Source organism: Frankliniella occidentalis, unplaced genomic scaffold, assembly GCF_000697945.3.
Source record: "Frankliniella occidentalis isolate FOCC.00 unplaced genomic scaffold, Focc_3.1 Scaffold30, whole genome shotgun sequence".
Lineage (NCBI taxonomy): Eukaryota > Metazoa > Arthropoda > Insecta > Thysanoptera > Thripidae > Frankliniella > Frankliniella occidentalis.
In genome coordinates, this window is record NW_026267160.1 from 1,585,914 (window position 1) to 1,605,827 (window position 19,914).

The window sequence follows — 19,914 nt, forward strand, 5'->3', positions numbered from 1 at the left end:
GGAGCAGTGCGGCGCCCAGTGTGTGCCCCGGGACCCGGGGAGCCGTAGGGACGAGTGGGACAGGATGGCTCGGTGCGGGGCCTCCACGGGGCCCGCCCCCTGGCCGAGGCCCTCCAGGGGGACAAACTGGACTACCTTGCCCCTACTGCTGCTTGCCGTCGCGCTCCTAGCCGGGGCCCTGCCCTGGATCGAGGCCGCCAAGAAAGTGTCCAGTGCAGCCCCCAGCGCCGCCGGGGCGGGCGCCAAGGCCGCCAAGGAGCACGTCGAGTCCATCATTGAGGACGTGTCGGCCAAGCAGCTGGAGCGCGTGCTAAACGAGAAGGACTTTGTGGCCGTGTTTTGGTGTAAGTGTCAGTGCAGTGCAGTGTCAGTGCGCGTGCGCGTGTGCGCTCGCGTGTGGGCTCGTGTGCGTCGCATCGTGATGAAGCTGGTGGTTGTCTTGGTGGCGCTGCGCTCCGCCTCGCCACGTGCAGTCCGCCTCCGGACACGACCGCCCCAATTATAGCCCAGGCACCGCGTGGACCCCGCGGCCTCGAGCCTCAGGCCTCGGGCCTCAGGCCTCGGGCCGGGCCCAGCCTCCGCCCGCCAGGCCTCTGCCGCAGGGCAGCGTACGGTCAAGCCCTGGCGCCGCGCTCACCCTGCGGCCTGTGCCGGGCCCGGCCTCCACCCACCAGGCCTCTGCCTTAGGGCAGCGTACGGTCAAGCCCTGGCCTCGCGTTCTCGCCGCGGCCTCTGTTGGACCGGGCCAGGCCTCGGCCTCTGCCCCGGGGCCGTGCACGGTCAAGCCCTGGCCCGGCGTGCACCCCGCGGCCTCCGCCCGCCAGACCTCGACACTCCTGCCCCGGGGCAGCGCACGGCGAAGCCCTGTCGCACTGGCGCAGCATACGGCACAACCCGTGTCGCTCTCAGAGCTATGCACACGGATGCGGAGAAATTGGGTGATTTTCATGTCCCCTAACTCCGCTTGACTGGTGGGTGTGCTTCGTCGGGGGCCTCTGAGCACGGGGCAGTGCCACGGGGGCGGCCAAAGACGAACTGTTGCGAAGACCTCCCGCGCCCGCGCGTGAAATCGGACACCGATTGACTCTGGACTCCGGCTCTCCCGTCGCTGACGCGGTGCTCTTGGACTGAGAATAAACGGAATGGTGCTGCCTTCGCCCGCGAGGGGGCGACCTCGTCCTGACGGCGGGGTGCTCGCCACGGCCTCAAGGGTGTCTGGCAGCTGGTCACGTGGTCTCGCGGGTCGAGTGTCTCTGATGTCACGTCCTCTCGGCTCTAGGCGCGGGCGGGCCGATCGCTGAGGCGAGCGCGCGGAGGGCCGCCAGCTCCTGAAAATCAGAGTGGCATCGGGTGCCGATGTCGCAGCCCTAGCAGCCTGACAGAGGATCAATATGTCGGTCAGGGTGAGCGCCACGGCACTCTGCTCTCGCCCGCACGCCCCGTGCCCCGCCCGCCCGTCCCTGCCCGTCCCGTCCGCGCGGGCCGAGGCGCTCGCCGAGGCGCGAGGCGGCGCCACCACGCCGCCCCAGCTATTTGTGGCCAGAGCCCAGGCCGGGCCCAGGGGGTAATATCACCCGCAAAACTGGGAAAGCGAGAAAACGCGCCGAAAAACGCGCGGGCGGGGGCGGGCAGGCAGCCGGGCGGATATCAGAGCCGACACGCTCCGCCAGCCGCGCATTGCCAGCCGCAATTGACAGCCGGGGTCACTTTGGCCGGAAGGGGTGCAACAGGTGCCCGTCTGGGCGTGGCAGGCGAGGCGTGGCGTAGCGAGTCAATGCCAAGTGCGCTGCCGGCTGAAGGTAGAGTCCTCACGGCTTTCGTCTTATTTTGTTTGAAGAGACGCAATCTTTGAAGAAAATCGTTTTGCACAAATTTGATATGCAAACATTTCCCTCCATTTTCCTGCGGGAGGGTGTATTTGTTGGGGAAAGAGTTTCTCCAGGACGCATTTAGGTGTGTCACTTTGCGCTGGTATGGCGGGGGTGGTTTTGGAGGGGTGATTGAGGGTCATGCAGGAAGCCCCTTCTGGCGCTCTTGGGTACTGTAGGGTAGGTCAGTGACCTCGACCTTGGTCTCCCTGACGGGGTAGGGTGGAGTAGAGAGAAGGACCATTGGCACGTGTCAGTTTTCATATGACGCCTATTTATCACAACCCACTTTTCATGTGCGATCTGTTTGTAGACAGCAGAAAACCAGTGTCCCATCGGGTTTTCGGTTTAAGTTTACCGGATCAAAATGCCTTTAATTTTAACTGTATTGTCACCACCAATTCAACCGCGTAGCACTGAGTCAATGTCCCTGGAATGACGGGGACGAAGAGGATTGGGTGGTTTAGAGTTAACTGACGATGATGCACCAAAAACAGGGTTTTGGCCCAATGTAGGCGCTTGAAGCCCGAGAGAACATTTACTTATCACAACGCTTTCTTTAATTTCATGGTAAAAACGATGTCTCATTTTTTGAGGAATAAGGGAAAACTTTTAAAAGTTCCCATATTTGAGGAAAACTTCTCCAAACTCGCCACAGATTATGAGGAATTTTCTCAAAAAACGAGGAAAAATCCCACATTCTTGAAGGAGACTTCCTCGAAATCCTCAAATCAAAGGAGTTCCTCAAAGTTTTCACAGAAAATGATACATCGTTCTTATAGTGTTGTGCAAAGATAAATTTGTCATTTTCCTGAGAGCGTGTTCCTGTGCCGAGACCTTTTTGTGCGTGGGAAAAAAAGTCATTACTGTTGCGTGCGATTATTTAACTTATTAGTAGCTTATGATTCACTGCACTGGAAATTCAAGTACTTATACATTTGTCGCACACCCACAGATGTTTGAGTGACCCTGCACATACTTGGGGACGGGTACATAGCTATCTTTTCAAGTGTACGAATCTCTATTCGCACACCTTCAAGTGAGTGAATATTTTGTCGCACTTCTGCAGGTGTGTGCATTTGTACATTTGGATGTCTAGTGTGCACATCCCTGTCAGGTTGCCGATGGTGTGTCAATAAACACGCAGGTTGGGCTTTGCCCTGCCCTGCTGCTGTGCTTCGCGCGTCAGAAAGCGCTCTATTTTAAGGTCGGGCTGGGCCTTTGGTCTAGGCCTGCAGGTCCTGCCTGCTCACCGTGCCTTCACTACCCGTCCCTATCAGTGTGTGAATATACCGAGAAAAATTAAAAACCGTAGGGACCATCGTATGGTTAGCGCAGGGAGCACCATAAATTGATCCAACATTCGCACGGTTGTAAAAATCCATAATACAGTTGTCGTCAAATATTCTGTGGTGGTCCCTGAGCGCACCATTCGATGTTTTTGTCACTGCCAATCAATATTCAGGGTGTGTACCGAACAAACAACTCTATGACCTAAAGCTAAATGTCTTCGTTTTCACAAATCTTCGAAAACCAGAGATAGTGAGAGAGATAACAACGCCCATGAAAAGAAAAGCTAAATGTTAAATGAGCTAAATGAGATTGTATTGGTTGACTTGCGTTGAGCTTGCTCCTGAGATGATGATATAGACGTCAAACGCCTCCTCTAAATAGAGGTGGCAGGCTGAAGCCGTGCCGTGGAACCCATGCAGAGGCAGCCGCCAAATTGTGGGGTCGCCGAGCAGCGCTCTCAACAGGATGTAGGGAGGAAGGAAAAAGACTGGTGCAGCTCGCACAATCCTTTGCACTCACCCGAAGGACGTGCTAGAATAACCTCTGTGAGCGTGAGTGACGTCAACAAACCAAGACGAGCCATTTAGTCCGTTTGACAGCTTTCACCTGATGGCGTGGTTGATGCCTCACTTGCAGACCACATGGCGCACGCTGCCCGTTACCTTATGCTAGGAATAACTTACCTCTGGTCACAAAATATTGTTCAGAATTATCCCTTCCGACTTGTTTTTTCTAATCTTTGGTAGATTCACTGCATAAGTCTTTCATATTGCATAGTACAGCGCGTTCTATGCGGCTCCATTTTGATGCCAATTCTTTAACATGGGAGCGTGACCATTTAGTGGTCCTCTTAATAATCCTTCCTAGCTTCGGAGTTATACTGTAGCGCTCGCATGCTTGCGTGGGAGTTGGCTGCCTACTCGCGCGGGCGCGCGGGGTACTTTACACTTCGGAAAACAATAACTATGCCGATTCGGCCAATTTCAGCAAGCAGGTATTGGTGAGCTGTCTAGTTAACGTGATTTGCGAATTGTTAGCTGTGCACCCATTCAAGTAAGCGATACAGTGAAGAGAATTGTCAGAATAATTTAGCATGGCAGCTAATCTTTCTTACATTTTGGGTTTAGGTTGGAATTTCGGGTTGCGTTAGCTCTCACTGATGACCCACCGCGCCCGTTAAACCATACACTGCCTGAAGGTGTATGGCATTCGTGAATGTGCTTTCACCCCTGGAATGGCTGGCTGTCAAGTAGCCAAATTTACAATTTTTGTACTAGCCTACACTCAGTGACCGTACTCGCACTGGATAAACTAACGTGACCTGCGTCACGTTTCTTGATGCACTCTCAGAAGTGTGAAGTGAAAGTTTTTTGATGAACTCCATTGCATGCATAAGGATAGGGGCATCACAGGGAGAGTGCACCAGGAAACGTTTTCTCTGAGTGCATCAAGAAACGTGACGCACGTCACGTCAGTTTTTTCCAGTGCACCACACTGTAAAAAATCAGAGTTTAATTCGGAACGATCTACAGCGTTGCTGTAGATGTCGCTTTTAGTCACTGCACCTAGGGTACAGAGCGCGGAGTACAGTGTTGCTGTAGCACCGGAAAGCCCAGGTTTTTACACGGTACAGTGTATGAATACGGCTCTACTGTAGACAGGTTTGTCCGGTTTTGCCTGTACGGCGATCCTGTACATTGCTCTCCGTACGAAATTTTAACGATTGAAACTACAGCAATACTGTTATTCGAATAACAGACGTTGCTGGAAAATAATTAGCGGTGGATGCTGTCATTTTCCCTGTCATTATTTTTTGCAGTGCAGTGAAGTACAAAGTCTGACCATCGTGTGCTAATTATTGAGCTACACAGCTATACTGTGCATTACCCAGGGCAAATAATATTCTTTAGCAGAGAAAGCTAGTTCAATGCTGCTAATTGTTTTAGCCATCCATAGCTCCGTGTATTTTTGCTGCTGCTTGTAATAATGGATCAAGTGCCTAACGAGTGCGGCAAAAATGCGCTGGACGTAAGCAACGTAAGTTAACGCCACGTACACGCTGACCTCGCCCCATCTACTCGCAGCAGCCTTAAAGATATCGGGCAAATGTGATCATACACGCTTTCCCTCGACCTGGCCAGTGAACCTACGAAATATGGCGTATTTTGGGTGATGTGTAACTATTAACAACAACTCGATTCTGACACTTTTTCAGCGATAAACGGTTTAGTCCTTAGGTGAGACTCCACGCTTCACACTCCGCTGACTGGGTAAGAGTAGCGCTAACCGGCAGGGGAATCAGCTGTTTGATAAACAGAGACAGCCACGCGGCGCCACGCCTCGTCTGCCTTGGCGCGCGCCGCCCGCGCGGTCAGTGTGCCTCCCCAGCCTAGCAAGGGGTGGGGAGGAAACTGTCAAGGCGCGGAGGGTAGGGGAGGGGTTGAGCGCCCAGCGGCCGCGGCGAGGCTATTCTTGGGACCAATCTCCCAAGATGGGATGGCCGCCAGGGGGCGACATTTCGTACAAGGGGGCCGTCAACGAACGGGGCGGGTGGTCACTTTCACTCTCTAGGAAAGGGTCAAGACCTAGGGCCGTGACCTTGTCGCGACCTTAATGTATCTGTTCTCAATCGAGCTCCGCTTGAATGGTCCTGTTAATCTTATTCTTGTTCGTTTTCTGATTGCAGATACTAGAAGTTGTCATACGTGTGACAAGGTGCTGGAAGAATTGGAAAAGATTGACGATGACACCGACTCGTTTGGAGTGGATTTCGTCAAAATCAATGATAAGCGACTGGCCAAGCATTATGGTATTAAGAACTTCCCCGCACTCACCTATTTCCGAGAAAAGACACCAATCATTTACGAAGGTAGCTGTTTGTAATAAGTATCGTTTATTGATCATATCAACTGATTGCAGTCATGCCAATATAAGTTCCTTGGAACTCGATCAGTATGAAGTGTTCTCTCCTTGGCATACTGCCAATTGGAGTAGGTTAATCTTCTTCAGTTTCTGTAAAATTGTAACTCAGGCCACAAGCCTAAATATTTGTCAACTTTTCTGCATGAAAAAATGCATTAAACAGGCATACAAATGATTATATTTGCTTACAGGAGATCTCATGGACGAAGAAAATGTGCTGGATTTCCTTACAAGCTTGGAAGCGATGGATTTACCTGACAGAATCGAAGAGGTGAACGCCAGGATTCTTGGAAAAATTATTGAGGAAACTGACTTCGTCGCTGTCCTATTTTGTGAGTTACAACCGTTTGCTCGGAACTCATTATAATGTACATACGAAATTCAACTTTATGGTAAAGCAAATTATCAATTTATGTCAATAACTCACAGTCAAACCGATTCGGAAGTTTCTGTCATTATTTTTTAACGATATATTTGACTTGGAAATACAATACTTTTATGACTAGAAACGTCAATGTTTCGTGCAACTAATAACTGACTAAAGACAAGATTTTACCAATGTCCTGTAAATATTGTGTGATTATGTGTTAGTTGACAAGATAGAAATATTTGTTTCACCCCTACTTAAAAATACAAACATTTTTTTAAATGGTTAGACTCACATATAACGTGAGACACGAATTACTATTTTGTAGTTTTACTTTTCGTTTTTGCTTAGCTATACCTTTTTGGGACTTTATATCAACAAAAAGTCAAATCATTTGACTGGTTTTGGGTTGAAATTAGTAGAAGCTTCAACCAAAAATTTTGTACGCCCTTAGCTTGAATTTTTTTTTTGTCGGAAAAGCTCTACTGAAGCTTGATTCTTTAGTTGCAAACTGCATGTTTTTTCATCCTTCGCGGTGCCGCCCCCCCCCCTTTTTTTGAGTTTTGTCTAAATTGTCCGCAAATATTACTGGTCCTGTTAAACTGTGTTTTCATGTCTCGTGTGAGCGAATTTTCAACGAGTCTGGCGATGAGTAGTTGTCTTGACTCAATGTGCACTGCTCGTGTTTACGTCGTCCACACCCAGACTTGCGCTGCCTGTGGCACTTTAAAGTAATGTCTGAAATCACCACCTGGACGGTGTAGTACAGTTCCGGTTTGTTGGATCGTTTGGCTCGAAGCACAGCTGCTGCACATATTTGTTTGAGTAAGAAAAGGCTTATGTAAGAGATTCGTGTACATATTACCCTGTATATCAGAGGAGACGTAGTCTCTCTATGCGAAGGCGCAATGGGTCTGTGTACACTTCACTGATAAACCAACTTGCTACTGCACTTTGAATTCTTGCAAGTGTTCAACTCGGTAGCTGTACACTTGCAAGTGTGTAACTCCTCTGTTGAACACTTCCTTAGATTGGACGCTCGCTGTTTGTAAATTGCTTAACAGAGTAGCAACAGACTTGAAGGTGCACAGCTACCGAGTTGTACACTTGCAAGTATTTAACTTAGTTAACTTAGTCACACACTGCTTGTAGGTGTTAAGCAGGTGAACACTTAGTTTATCAGTGTATAGTTAATCCTCGCGCATGCATATTGAATCCTCATGTTGAATTCTAAATATGTTAAAATTTGACAAGTATCCGTTTTCCGATATCCGATATCCAATTTCAGTTATACTAGTAAGGCTCAAGCACGGTAGCCTCAAGCAATCGAGACATGCATGCGAGCAGATTTACTACACAGATCCCATGTCCACTGCGACCAAAGAGGGTGTGCAACACTGCAGCGTCCGCTCTGATACACCCGGTATAAATAACTAAGAAGGCGTCAGTTTTGTACATTTTGCAAACACTTCATAGGAAAAGATCACCCCTTCAATATAAGGGAGTAAAATTATTTTGTTACTTTGTCTTTAGTCTTGGGTTGCATCAGCTAATGAATGTGCTGTCGAGCAGGCAGACAGCAGAAAGCAAACCACAAAGACCTCGATGATTTCACAAATATGTGTCTAATTTTTTTCGGTCTTACAGAAAAATGAGACAGTTTGCATAACATGAGACAGCAATTGTTGAAATCATCGTGGTGTGCTTTACGGAATTTTGCTAGCACCTCCACGATAGCGTTCTCTTTGGGTTGTAAACGTATACCGGCCTGAGGTGTGGGTTAGCGGTGCGACGATGGCTTCCCTGTCGCATCTACCCGGGCGTGTGTGCTCTGTCCAGTTAGCCCGATGGAAGATCAAATTGTTTAAAGTGCTTCAAGTACATTCGGCCCATAAACCACGCTTTTTGCATCCTAATTATTTTGGCGGCGTTATGACAAAAATGTGTCACTGTTGGTTGTGCGTTGTCTGCGTGTGGTCGGCGTGCCCACGGGCTTCAAGGCCACCATAGCAAAACAACGCTCTGACGGAGTCTGTTTGCCACCCTTAGGTCCAGGAGCGAAAACATGCCCACCAGGATCTCAGAGTAAGTATTTTTCCACACAAACATAATATCACGACAAGCAGGATGTCGAATGTCAAATATGGATTCGGGTGTAGATGAAAATAACCACACTTCTAAATCTTTCCTTTCTTGCAAGGAGCGTGGCCATCGGTCACTAACCTTTTCACGTGCAAATGGCACGAGTCTGCTTGTGGTGCCCGTTTCTTTGCTTGAGATTTGGCCGGATTGGTTTTTACCAGGGTATATAATCATTACTGTTACACTCTTTTCTCTCGAAAGTAACTGGGGTTAAGCGCATAAAGGCATCCAAGGTTTGGCACGGATTTTTCAAGCATGTCGAGCCATTTGTTTATGACAGTCTTGTTGACAAATATAGCTCAGTGATTTAAGGGTCGTCATGCACGAGACCTCCTTGTTACTTATGTATGCATTGCACGATACTGAAACCCGAAACTTACGTGCTGAAGAGGGCAGACCGGTTAAAATACAAGTTTCTTAATAGAAAATTTGCCTCAAATGAAGTACATTGTCGCAGCAAATTCCAGTATCGATGTATACTTCATTTATTGCGAATTTTGTACGCAAACCACGGAAGCTATGCACTTTGTACGATCTGCCCTCTTAAAAGTTAAATAATTATGTATGCTCCAGTTTGAAGTGGTGGGTGTCCATACGGGTACGGCAATGCTTTACTACGACTCTTTCGCCTGCATACAATAACAGCTTATCTTCGCTGGCTATGTTTGCATTGTTATGCCTCTTTTGTCACTCTTTTGTTTGTCTATAACATTGAGCTTGCTAGCTGAAAATAGCGCCTTGGCCAATCACTAAAATTGTTTTTATTTCATCATTACTGTTGTACTTAGAAAGCAGATGATTTAGGCTCGTAGAGTAATAGTTCATAATATTCTGATGCGCAGACAAGCCCGCTTGCAAGAAGTGTACGAAGGCCCTCATGGAACTGGAGAACATAGATGACGAGGCTGACCAACTAGGCATTGGTTTTGTAAAAATCGCCGATGAATCGCTTGCCGAAGAATACAACCTTGGCGAACTTCCTCGTCTGGTGTACTACAGACATCAAATACCTATAATTTACGAAAGTAAGCCGTTCGATTACTAGAATTCAAACAAATTTATTTGAAATGTGTTATATAAATACCGTAATAAAATAAAATTGACTGTCAACAGACGAATTGACAAAAGAGGAGGATGTTTTGGAGTGGCTTGTGCAAAACAAATCTACTGGTGACGAAGAAGATGTAATTGAGGAAGTTACATCGAAGACTCTCGACACACTCATCGGAAGCATTGACAACTTGGTCGTCCTCTTCTGTAAATTAATTTAGATAATTTTTTGAAAAGTCAACGATATTTGTAGATTTAAAATTGTATTAACAAACCTGTCCTCTTTTTGCAGACGACAACGATGATGAGGACTCGATGCAGGTGCTAGGCGAATTAGAAAAGATTGACGATGACTGTGATAAACACGGAATTCAGTTTGTCAAGATTGATGACGAAAAAGCAGCTCAAGCCTTTGGAATTGATGAAGTTCCTGCAATTGTCTACTTCGAAAAGCAAATTCCAAATGTTTATGACGGTGATATTGAAAATGAAGATGAGATTTTGGAGTGGCTTGTTGATCAACTCGAAAAGGATGAGATCGAAGACGTCACTGATGAAATGCTCGATCGCCTAATTAAAGAAGGGAAAAATATGGCGGTTTTATTTTGTAAGTAGGGCTGCATTAACTTCCTATGACGTGCTGTCGCGAGAAATCTGACTTGACCTGGCACAAATAAGTCGATTCAAAAAAAGTAAGAATTCGTTAAAAATACTAACCGGTCTATTTATATTTTTTGCAGATGATAACAATGACCGAAAATCCCAAAGGGTCCTAAACGAGCTTGAAAACATTGACGATGAATGTGATCAGCATGGTATTGTGTTTGTCAAAATTGATAATCCAGAAGAGGCAAAGGAATATGGAATTGAGAAGATACCAGCACTTATGTATTTCGAGAAAGGTATTCCAATGATGTATCCGGGAAATCTAGAGGAGGAAGAAAAGGTTCTTACCTGGCTTGAGCATCAAATAGCTCATGACGAGATTGAAGATGTAACTGACGAAATGTTGGATATTCTCATTGAAAAAATGCATCACGTGGCGGTATTGTTTTGTAAGTTTCGTCACATTACCATGAAGATTCAGATTTAAAGTTAAAATTTATAAAGTACTCTTGTTTTCTTTTCAGATGACGGTGATCAGAAGAAAAGTCAGAAAGTCCTGTCTGAATTGGAAAATATTGATGACGAATGTGATCAGAATGATATTGCCTTCGTGAAAATCGACAACGATGCTGAAGCCAAGGAGTATGGTATCGAAGATCTTCCAACTCTTGTATACTTCGAAAAACGTATCCCTCACGTATATGATGGTGATCTTACAAAGGAGGATGAACTTCTTGGTTGGCTTCTCCATCAAAAACGGCATAGTGAAATCCCAGACGTCACAGATGAAATGATGGACATTCTGATTGAAAAAACACCGTACCTCGCTGTTCTTTTCTGTAAGTAGTGAGATTTGATCGCCTTACGACTTTGATTTATTTTTCCACGTTTTACAATTTTTATTTATTTTGCAGATGACAAGGAAGACAAACAAGACATTCGAGTGCTAAACGAGCTGGAAAATATTGATGACGATCTAGAGCGTGAGGATATTGTAATAGTCAGGATGGACAATAAGGACGAGGCAAAAGAATACGGCATAGACCACTTACCTACTCTAGTTTACTTCGAGAACAAAATTCCTGCCCTGTACGAAGGTAGGTGTATATATATATTGATGCTTTATTATTGTGCTTCATATAAATTACAATCAGAATCTAAAATTAATCGTTTCTCACAGGTGACCTTATGAATGAAGACGAAGTCTTGAGATGGTTAGTTGAACAGAAACATACCGCAACTATTGAGGAGGTTACGGATGAAATTTTACGGGATCTCGTTGAAGAGCATGAATACGTCGTAGTTTACTTCAGTAAGTCACTACTGCGTTTGTTTCCACTTCGCCCATGGTATATCCTGGTTATAAAATGTTGTCAGCTATAGTTGATCAGTGTAGCATGCCACGTAGGGACCCAAGTTATCACCGGTGAAACAAAGGTGTGACTTCATACCTTTTCAGGGGTGTTAAAGTTACAAAGGCATTAACGTTTTAGTTTTTCCGAAATATTTTGTGCTGAAGCAAACCAAGGTATGTCACACCAGTGAATTTGTAGGTGTGTTTAAGCTTTCTTACTCAATGTGCAAAATCTAAAAGCTTCAGCCCGTCTACTTGAATGTAACCCCAGCAGTTGAGATTGTGTCTGCTGTTGTAATCTTGCCCAGTTTTGTCTGTACGCTAAGGCGTGGGTAGTAGACAGACCCCTGAGTAAGAATACCAGCTCGCTCGAGCCAGATGGGAGGTGGGGGCCCCCTTCTCCCTAGCCCCCGCCTGCCAGTGGCCGCTCGCCGCTCCCCACTCTTGCTGGGTGGCATCCGGAATGAGATCACTCTGGCAGGTTCTTCGACGGAGTCGTGAGCGCCGTAGTTTCTGATGACACTCTTACGGCTCGACACAATAATTTTTTTGTAAAACCATTTTAAATTTCGAATATGACATACGACGTTAGGCTGGGCGATGCGCTGCCAAGAACGTGGGGATGCGTGCATTGCACATTACCTGGATAACTCGTTCCCCAGTACAACGGTTGGCGATAACATTAACCTACCTCAATTATTTTGTATTGTTACAGGTGGCAAATGTGAAGATGGAGAAGACTGTGATGACATATTAGACGAACTTGAGAACATTGACGATGAATTGGATGAAACTGGCATCATTTTTGTAACAACAGAGGATATTAATTTCGCTAAGAAGACGGGTATTAAAAATTTCCCGGCTCTTGTATTCTTCCGAAACAAAGATCCCCTCACATACAAAGGTTTGCAATTCAGTGGTTAGAAAACATATTCAAAATAAAGGATTGATTGCTTTTATTTAAAACATCCTTTCCGTCTACAGGTGACTTAGAGGATGAGGATGAGGTTCTTGCTTGGATCACTGATGAAGACACTCTTGAGATTCCGGGTCGTATTGAGGAAGTTAACGCTCGTATGCTGGACAACATTTTAGATGAAAATGATCACGTTGTTGTCTTTTTCTGTGAGTTTCCGCTTTATCCTATGTGTTAATAAGTTCAGGCAAATATTTGAAAAAAATTGTTGTTCTACTATTCCAGACAAAGAGGGTGACAAGAAAAGTCAGAAGGTTTTAGCAGAGCTTGAAAACATTGATGATGAATGCGAGGAAAAAGATATCGATTTTGTCAAAACGTCCGACGAAGGAATTGATAAGGAGTACGACTTGCCTTCTTTACCTGCTCTTGCCTTCTACAGACACAAGTTCAGGAAAATTTACGACGGTAAGCCTTCTACCTCTCGCGATTTTGCCCATTTAGAACGATGTGTTGATTAACTGCCTATTTTAGGAGACCTCATGCACGAGGAGCAAATTTTAGAATGGGTGCTAGACTTGCACGAATCAACTCCTGATGTCATTGAAAGTGTAGATCGGAAGACACTGAGGGTATTAATAGAGGATGTTGAACATTTAGCTGTTTTCTTCTGTGAGTAATTTTTCTACTGACGTGTGTTACTGGTATTTCATTTGGAATGTTCATATATTTTGGCATACTGTTAATACTCCAGATGACGATAAATGTGGAAAACAGTGCGATGATATACTCGAGGAGCTGGAAACTATCGACGATGACACTGATAAACATGGAATTCAATTTGTCAAAAGCAAGGACTCAAAACTTGCTTCAGAGATTGGTATTTTTTCATTTCCTGCTCTTGTCTACTACGAGACCGGTGTTCCCATCATGTACGACGGTAAGTCACGATCAACTGGTATACGTTTCAGCCGATATGTAAGATACATGAACAGGCGGATTAATCGTGATCGAGCATTGCATTCCGGCATCTCCTATCATTGGTAAGACCTGGAAAGGGTTAGCCGCCGTGAGATCTTGCCCATGAAGTTCACTTAGATAAGTGAACTTTTTAAGTTATTTCATAGCACTTTTCCTGGTTCTCTACGAGTGACGTTGCGACAGACGTCGGAGCGCCAATTATATTATGATAAATCACTGCGTTAGATCAAGTTGCTAAATACACTGTATGACATGTCCTCAACTGTATGGCAAACGTTTAGTTCTACGAATTTGTATTGGTGTAAGTTCTTATTTGTCCCGAGAAGCATCGATTCAGCAGGATCCGGAATTACAACATACAGGTAAACTTCGAGCTTTGAAAAGGGAAAATCATCATCCTTGGCTTGCTATGAGTATTAGAAATCACTTAACATTCCGAAACATGTGATGCATGGATGAGAAACGTCATAATGCCGACAGTAAGGTCATTCCAAATTCAGACATGAAAGAAAAGAGTCAAACACTACAGTTCGAAGATAGATCATAGTTATTTAATTGTCTTTAAATTAAAGCTTAGCGGATGGCAACCCGATGATTCAGCGGATATGTATGCTCTCAGTACCATTCTAACCACTAACCTTGTTGTGCATCTTTTTCTAGGAAATCTAAAGAACGAAGACAAGGTTCTGGCTTGGCTTGTTGAGCAAAAAAGTAAGACTTGACTTTAATTTGTTTATGCTAACATTCATTCATGTTTCTCCTTTCTTAAATTGTAACTTATTTAGCATTAACCCACACCAATAGAAATCTTTCTAGTACATGTAACTTTTGCAATCAACACATTCAATTCTATCTTATTTGAGGTCCATGTGTGTGTTCGGCAGAACGTTTTTTGGGGCACAATGTTATTTTTCTCGTACGCATGAGCTGCATATTGTGGTTCCTACGAATTTCCTTGCTCATAGATCGTTTATGTTTTAACTTTTTTAAGGCACTCCTTTGTTGTTTTTCTGGCGTTCCTTACAACACTTGTCTGCCCTCGCTTCGTTTAAATTCCAAAATCACTCATACAATGTAACTTTAATAAATACACACAATTCTGCAACATACGCTCTTTTCATTTTATTTCACTGGTTAGGACAGATATTCATTAAAATTTCAAGCTTCAGATGTTTTTTTTATTCATTTTTGAACTGAGCACACACATTCACATGCACGAAGTGTTCTGATTCTGGATGTAGGGGCCGTATTTGTGTAAAGTTGCTAATCCAATGCTTTGCCCAAGATTGACCTCTTTAAAGAAACGGTACCAACCGAAGGGCCTTTCAGAGTTTTATGGGAAGGCTCCTATCATCCAGAGATCAGCTGCATGTCCAAATTTCATGTTTCTGCTGTCTTTGGGGAAAAGTTTTGTCATAAACTTTTCTAGAGGTATGTAACTGAATAAGCCTATGGTTTTAAGCAGGCTGACTAATAACACGTCGCTTCTTTTGGTGACTGCTGCATAACTAGCTTAGCTGTCTTCGTCTTCTAAAATTAATGGTGCCGAAACACTGCCTTCCAAATTTTCTTCTGAATGTGTTTTGATCGTCAATAAAACCCCAAAGGCAGTGAAAACATCAAAGTTTGCACTCTTCGTAGCATATTTATATTTGTTTTATTTTCCCTTAAAAATAATTAGTAACGTATTGGGAGAACACTGAACTATTTTTTAGTTTGTAAAATAGCGTTATGGACATAGTTAATAGGGGTAAATGATCCCGCGCAGGTGATGATAGCGATGAAGATGACGATGACGAAGACGACGACGATGAAGATGATGATGATGATGATGATGATGACGATGATGATGACGATGATGATGATGATGAAGATAGCGAAGAAGATGACGATGATGATAGTGATGAGGATGACGACGATGAGGAGGATGACGACGACGACGATGATGATGATGATGACGATGACACAAAACACAAGGGCTCAATCGCTTTAAAAAATTCAGGTAATGGTGAAAATGGGGCTTACAACGCTTACTTACAGAAACTTCTTGCAAAAATTGAAAACCAGAAACGTTTGCAAGAAGAGCTCGAGCAATTGGCTCCAAAAAAGCGATTGAACAAGTCCTACTTGCGTCGGCAAGGCCATATGTGATAAGCGGTGGGAGGCATGTTGTGTGTGCAGCTTCGTAGATCCGTCTCCTCCCGGGCTTCCAAGATACAACCCTTTTCAAGACCAGCCTGTAGTTGCCTTAAATGACCAATAGTGCGGTACAGTAAATAAAGCATTTGAAGAGTAGACAGGGGTTCGGCACCAGAAGATTCCTTAACAGTAGATCTGAGCTCTTACACTAACCAGCGTGCTTACATGCATAATGGGGCCATTTTGCTTAGCTCTGTCGTAACGCGTATGAGCTAGGTAATAAATATATTTATTGGCACAAAGCGCATTATTGACAGGGCTACGCTTTGTGAAGAAGCAGCCAAACTTTGCAGCAGACGAGCGGTCGGGGGACCTTTATCCATGCCAGCCTCGCCCCAAAAGACAGCTGGATCGAAGGCTTAAAAAAATATCCTCTAATTACAATCCTTACACCTTAATCTTGATACTGTATCCCTCATTTTAAATATCTTTTTTTTCTGACAATTCTTCTCTGCTTACTGACATCATCCATGTTCAACTCAATATCCTTAAAGTTCACCTCAGACGAGAGCAGGTGCATAAATATCCTATTGTTCGTCACTAACCGAATCTAAATTGGTTGAGTTTTGATGATGTTGTTTTACTTACTATTAACTCCCTGAAGTAGCGTTTGGAAAGTAAATCCCAGGGTGAATTCACCCCCTGCATAAATAAGATGTTTTTTCTAATAAATTCTATGTTAAGTAATTCTTTTAAAAATAATCCTTACACAAACTCCCTGCCTGTCCCCTGACCCGACTGTTCTGTCTGCTGCAGGCGACGGCTGTTTCTTCATCGGCTTGGGGGGGAAAAGTGTGCCCCCCACTTCCTCCGCATATGACTCCTTCCAGTGCTGCCCATCCAAGGCTCAAAAGGGCAGCCGCGTGGCGAAAGCGAGTCCAGTGCAGAGCAAGGTCAGCAAAGGGTCGAGCAGAGATTCGGGAGCGAGCGCCGGAGGAACGCGCGCACGGGGGCGGAACAACAAGCTCCAAGACTTCGACGATAAGGCAAAGTCAAAAAAAGGCAGCTCGATCGGGTCAGCAATTGTGCCATCTGTTCGTGACAAGGCTACCAAAGGCAAAAAGGGACTGGGCAAATTTATATGGTGGTGGTAAATACAATGACAATTTTCGCCTGGAAGGCGAATGGTGCACAATACAACCTGGGCACACCAGGTGTTCTAAGTAAATAAATTAAAATACTATTTTACGCGGCTAAATATAAGAGACTTGATACAAATCTATTCCAGCAAGCCTTCGTATTTGAAGTGAGACGTGTAATGAATGCTCAAACGCCTATCTGTTAAATTCTAAATATGTTTTCGTTTCTTGGAATACAAAAAATATAAATATTATGTGAACGAAAAATATGCTCTGGACTAATCGATGTAACTAATGTGAGCATGGCTTCTCATTTATTTTGGAATAGTGTGCAAAGTACTTAAGAATGCCCTATTTTACTTAAAGATTGTCAACTTCATCATTTTAACCGATTTTTCAGGTGGCCACATTATTCTACTTCAGTATTATTGTTGACATCGTGATGGAATTGCTCAGTAGATTTTTTGTGATGCTAGATGGTGTGCCGTATGAAACGGGAGTCGGAATCCAGTGATATTTATGGAACGTTTTGGGAAACGACCCTGGGGAAGGCAGGAAGACTTTGTAATGACGAGGTTAAGCTAAATGCGCTTGAATTCCCCGGATACACTGTACTGATGTTTCCTCTACGCATTTTGTGTGACATTAGTATGCAATTTGCATAAAACAGATCATAGACAGAGTTGTGAAGTTGGTCTCAGTAAGAGGTCCTCGTCGATTTAGATACTAATGGTCAGAAAAAAAAATCGACGTCGTTTAGACGAAATTGTGTCCAATCGACGTCGCTTCTCGAGCCACGAATGGCGTCCAGTCACATTATCGACTCTTACAATTGGATAGTATCAAACTCGGTGTTTCTGGTCTACGGTAGGTCAGCCAGCTGCGGCGTGTCTCCGGCAGGGCTTCAGCTCCACATTAGTGTGGCGGGTGTGTTGGTGACGAATGGCCTGCCACCTCTAAGGCTATGTAGGGCGTTGACGTGGTAGCTTTTTAAATTTACTCGCAGCCAAGTGCTGCTCGACAGTTCCGATGTTTGACTGGAAACCGATTGTATGAAGGAGTTAGCCGGTGGTACTTCGTAAGTATCACGAACAGAGCTCCACACTGTCGAAGATGCGGCTAGCCGTCATAACTGCGTCTACCTCACCCTGATACGAGCTGAAGCCATCCCGAGTAGGGCCGACGCGGCGGTCTGCCCGTCAATTCGCCGTTCTTTCCCACTTTGGGACTCTAGGAAGCGCTGTACAGGTACAGCCTTCAGCAATACTGTTTGCAGCCACTCTACATTGACACTGCAAAAAGCCGACTGAATTACAGTAGATAACTTGCGACAGTGTATAGAAATTACTCAGACTGATGGGGACCACTTTTCATTACGTGCATAACATAAGTTAAAACGGGTTGTAGCTATCCGATTAGTCTATTTCACAATACAACTCCAATATTGTGCTTGAAGGTTTGTGACCTAGATTGACTTCCCGCTCAGAATATCGTCGAGAGTTACTCTTGGGGAATTTTATTTTGTGTACAAGCTTGTATTTTGGGGATATTCCACTCATACATCATGCACACCCTAATTTATTAGAACGATGGAAGGTGCTTCCTGATCCCTCGCATCAACTGCGGTTCGACATTTCAATGCCCTCGCTTCTGAAATTCTGCCCATAGACGTGACCTTCGTGACCTTACTGCTTGTTTCAGAATGCTAGCTTTGCTTGTATTGCGGCCCTTTATTGCACCCACATCCCCCGTTATCAAACATGTTTTACATCGCAATACTTAGATTCCTTGATTTGAAGTTCTCTTGTTGTTTCTGTCTTCCAAAGCTCATTGCGATACGTATGAGAATTATTGTCATGTTGTTCCATTTAATTTATTGTAGAATAGACTCCTCATAACCATTTCACCAGGTTTCAAATGATTAGTAAAATTTCGTACTGCTGCACTGCGGAATATCTGTTTTCCTTCACAAATACCATGATTTGTCATACGAGTATACGATATTGTCAGTGCCGCTTTACTGGAGGTAATCGTTGAAACTGAAACACAACATGTTTAGATCAAATCTCTAAATTACCTTGCACACCTTTCCCTTTAGTTTCTATGTATATATATGTAAGTTATTTATTAAATATGTTAAAAGTTGAATCACAAATTTGTTAGCACGTACGACTGAAAGAGACGAGTGAAGCACTAGTCATTTGTGCATATTGCAATCAATTTAATTTAGATACAAAAATTAATTAGGCTTAAGTTCATAAAAGGCAAAACCTTGCTCGGATTTAAGTGACGAAGATATTAAAGATTCATATGTACTTCTGTGGTCTTCAATCAGGTGGTACGCATCCGCCAATGGCACGAAACTTCTCGATTCAAGAACAAACTACGTCATTATGTTTAGACACCTTTACCTCAATGTCAATTTCTGTATGTTATTGCTTCGGGAACGCCAAGTGCCATTCGGCAGACGCTTGATTTTGACTTATTATTCATTCACTGATAGCTCCTTTGGAAGTGGGTTTGTAACTTGACACGCGTATACTTTCAGTTAATTTAGTAGATTAATTAACACAAAAATTATTTTGTGTTAGAGCCCCTTTGCTGTCTTTAAGACTTCCGTTAACTGCACCGCTTGTTACTATGCAAAACCGATCGCTTTTGTGAAAAGCTAAGCATGAGAATCCAACAAACCCACTTCCTGTATCAATTATGAGCACCCTTCGCTGTAATCAATCATCTCTTTTGTATTTTGTCATGCTTTTATTATTTAAATATACATACTTTGGTCTTTTGGTAACACTTGTAACAATAACTAACATTTTTAAATGCACGCTGAGGAATTAGTTTGTCCATCCTTCTACAAAACGAGACCGTTGCTCTCCGCGAATACTGTATGCATTTAACTTTAAGGTTTTTTCGTCAATCTTTATCCTTAAATGTAATGGACACAATCAAGATTCATTACTTAATTAGAAAAATCTTTTTCCACAAAAATTTAACTAGAATGAAAAAAGACAATGTGCACTGCCTGTTCATAACGGCACAAATCCATCATCCTATCATTCTTTTCGACTGTAAAGTACCTGTGATTCATTGAGTTCTGACAGTTTCCTTGCCAATGTTTAATTATATATTTA

General features: G+C 44.2%; 1 protein-coding gene across 1 annotated transcript in view; it reads left to right on the forward strand.

The window, feature by feature from the left end:
* Positions 1 to 6: 6 nt before the first annotated feature.
* Positions 7 to 19,914, forward strand: part of LOC113208203 (uncharacterized) — a gene marked incomplete in the record, with an annotated part of 47,802 nt that continues 27,894 nt past the window's right edge. Inside the window, 16 exon segments of the mRNA XM_052265739.1 lie at positions 7 to 344; positions 5,848 to 6,030; positions 6,275 to 6,415; positions 8,500 to 8,535; positions 9,435 to 9,617; positions 9,706 to 9,849; positions 9,935 to 10,249; positions 10,383 to 10,697; positions 10,773 to 11,087; positions 11,163 to 11,345; positions 11,429 to 11,560; positions 12,318 to 12,506; positions 12,587 to 12,727; positions 12,804 to 12,986; positions 13,053 to 13,190; positions 13,273 to 13,458. Coding sequence (XP_052121699.1) covers positions 65 to 344; positions 5,848 to 6,030; positions 6,275 to 6,415; positions 8,500 to 8,535; positions 9,435 to 9,617; positions 9,706 to 9,849; positions 9,935 to 10,249; positions 10,383 to 10,697; positions 10,773 to 11,087; positions 11,163 to 11,345; positions 11,429 to 11,560; positions 12,318 to 12,506; positions 12,587 to 12,727; positions 12,804 to 12,986; positions 13,053 to 13,190; positions 13,273 to 13,458 — 3,064 coding nt within the window.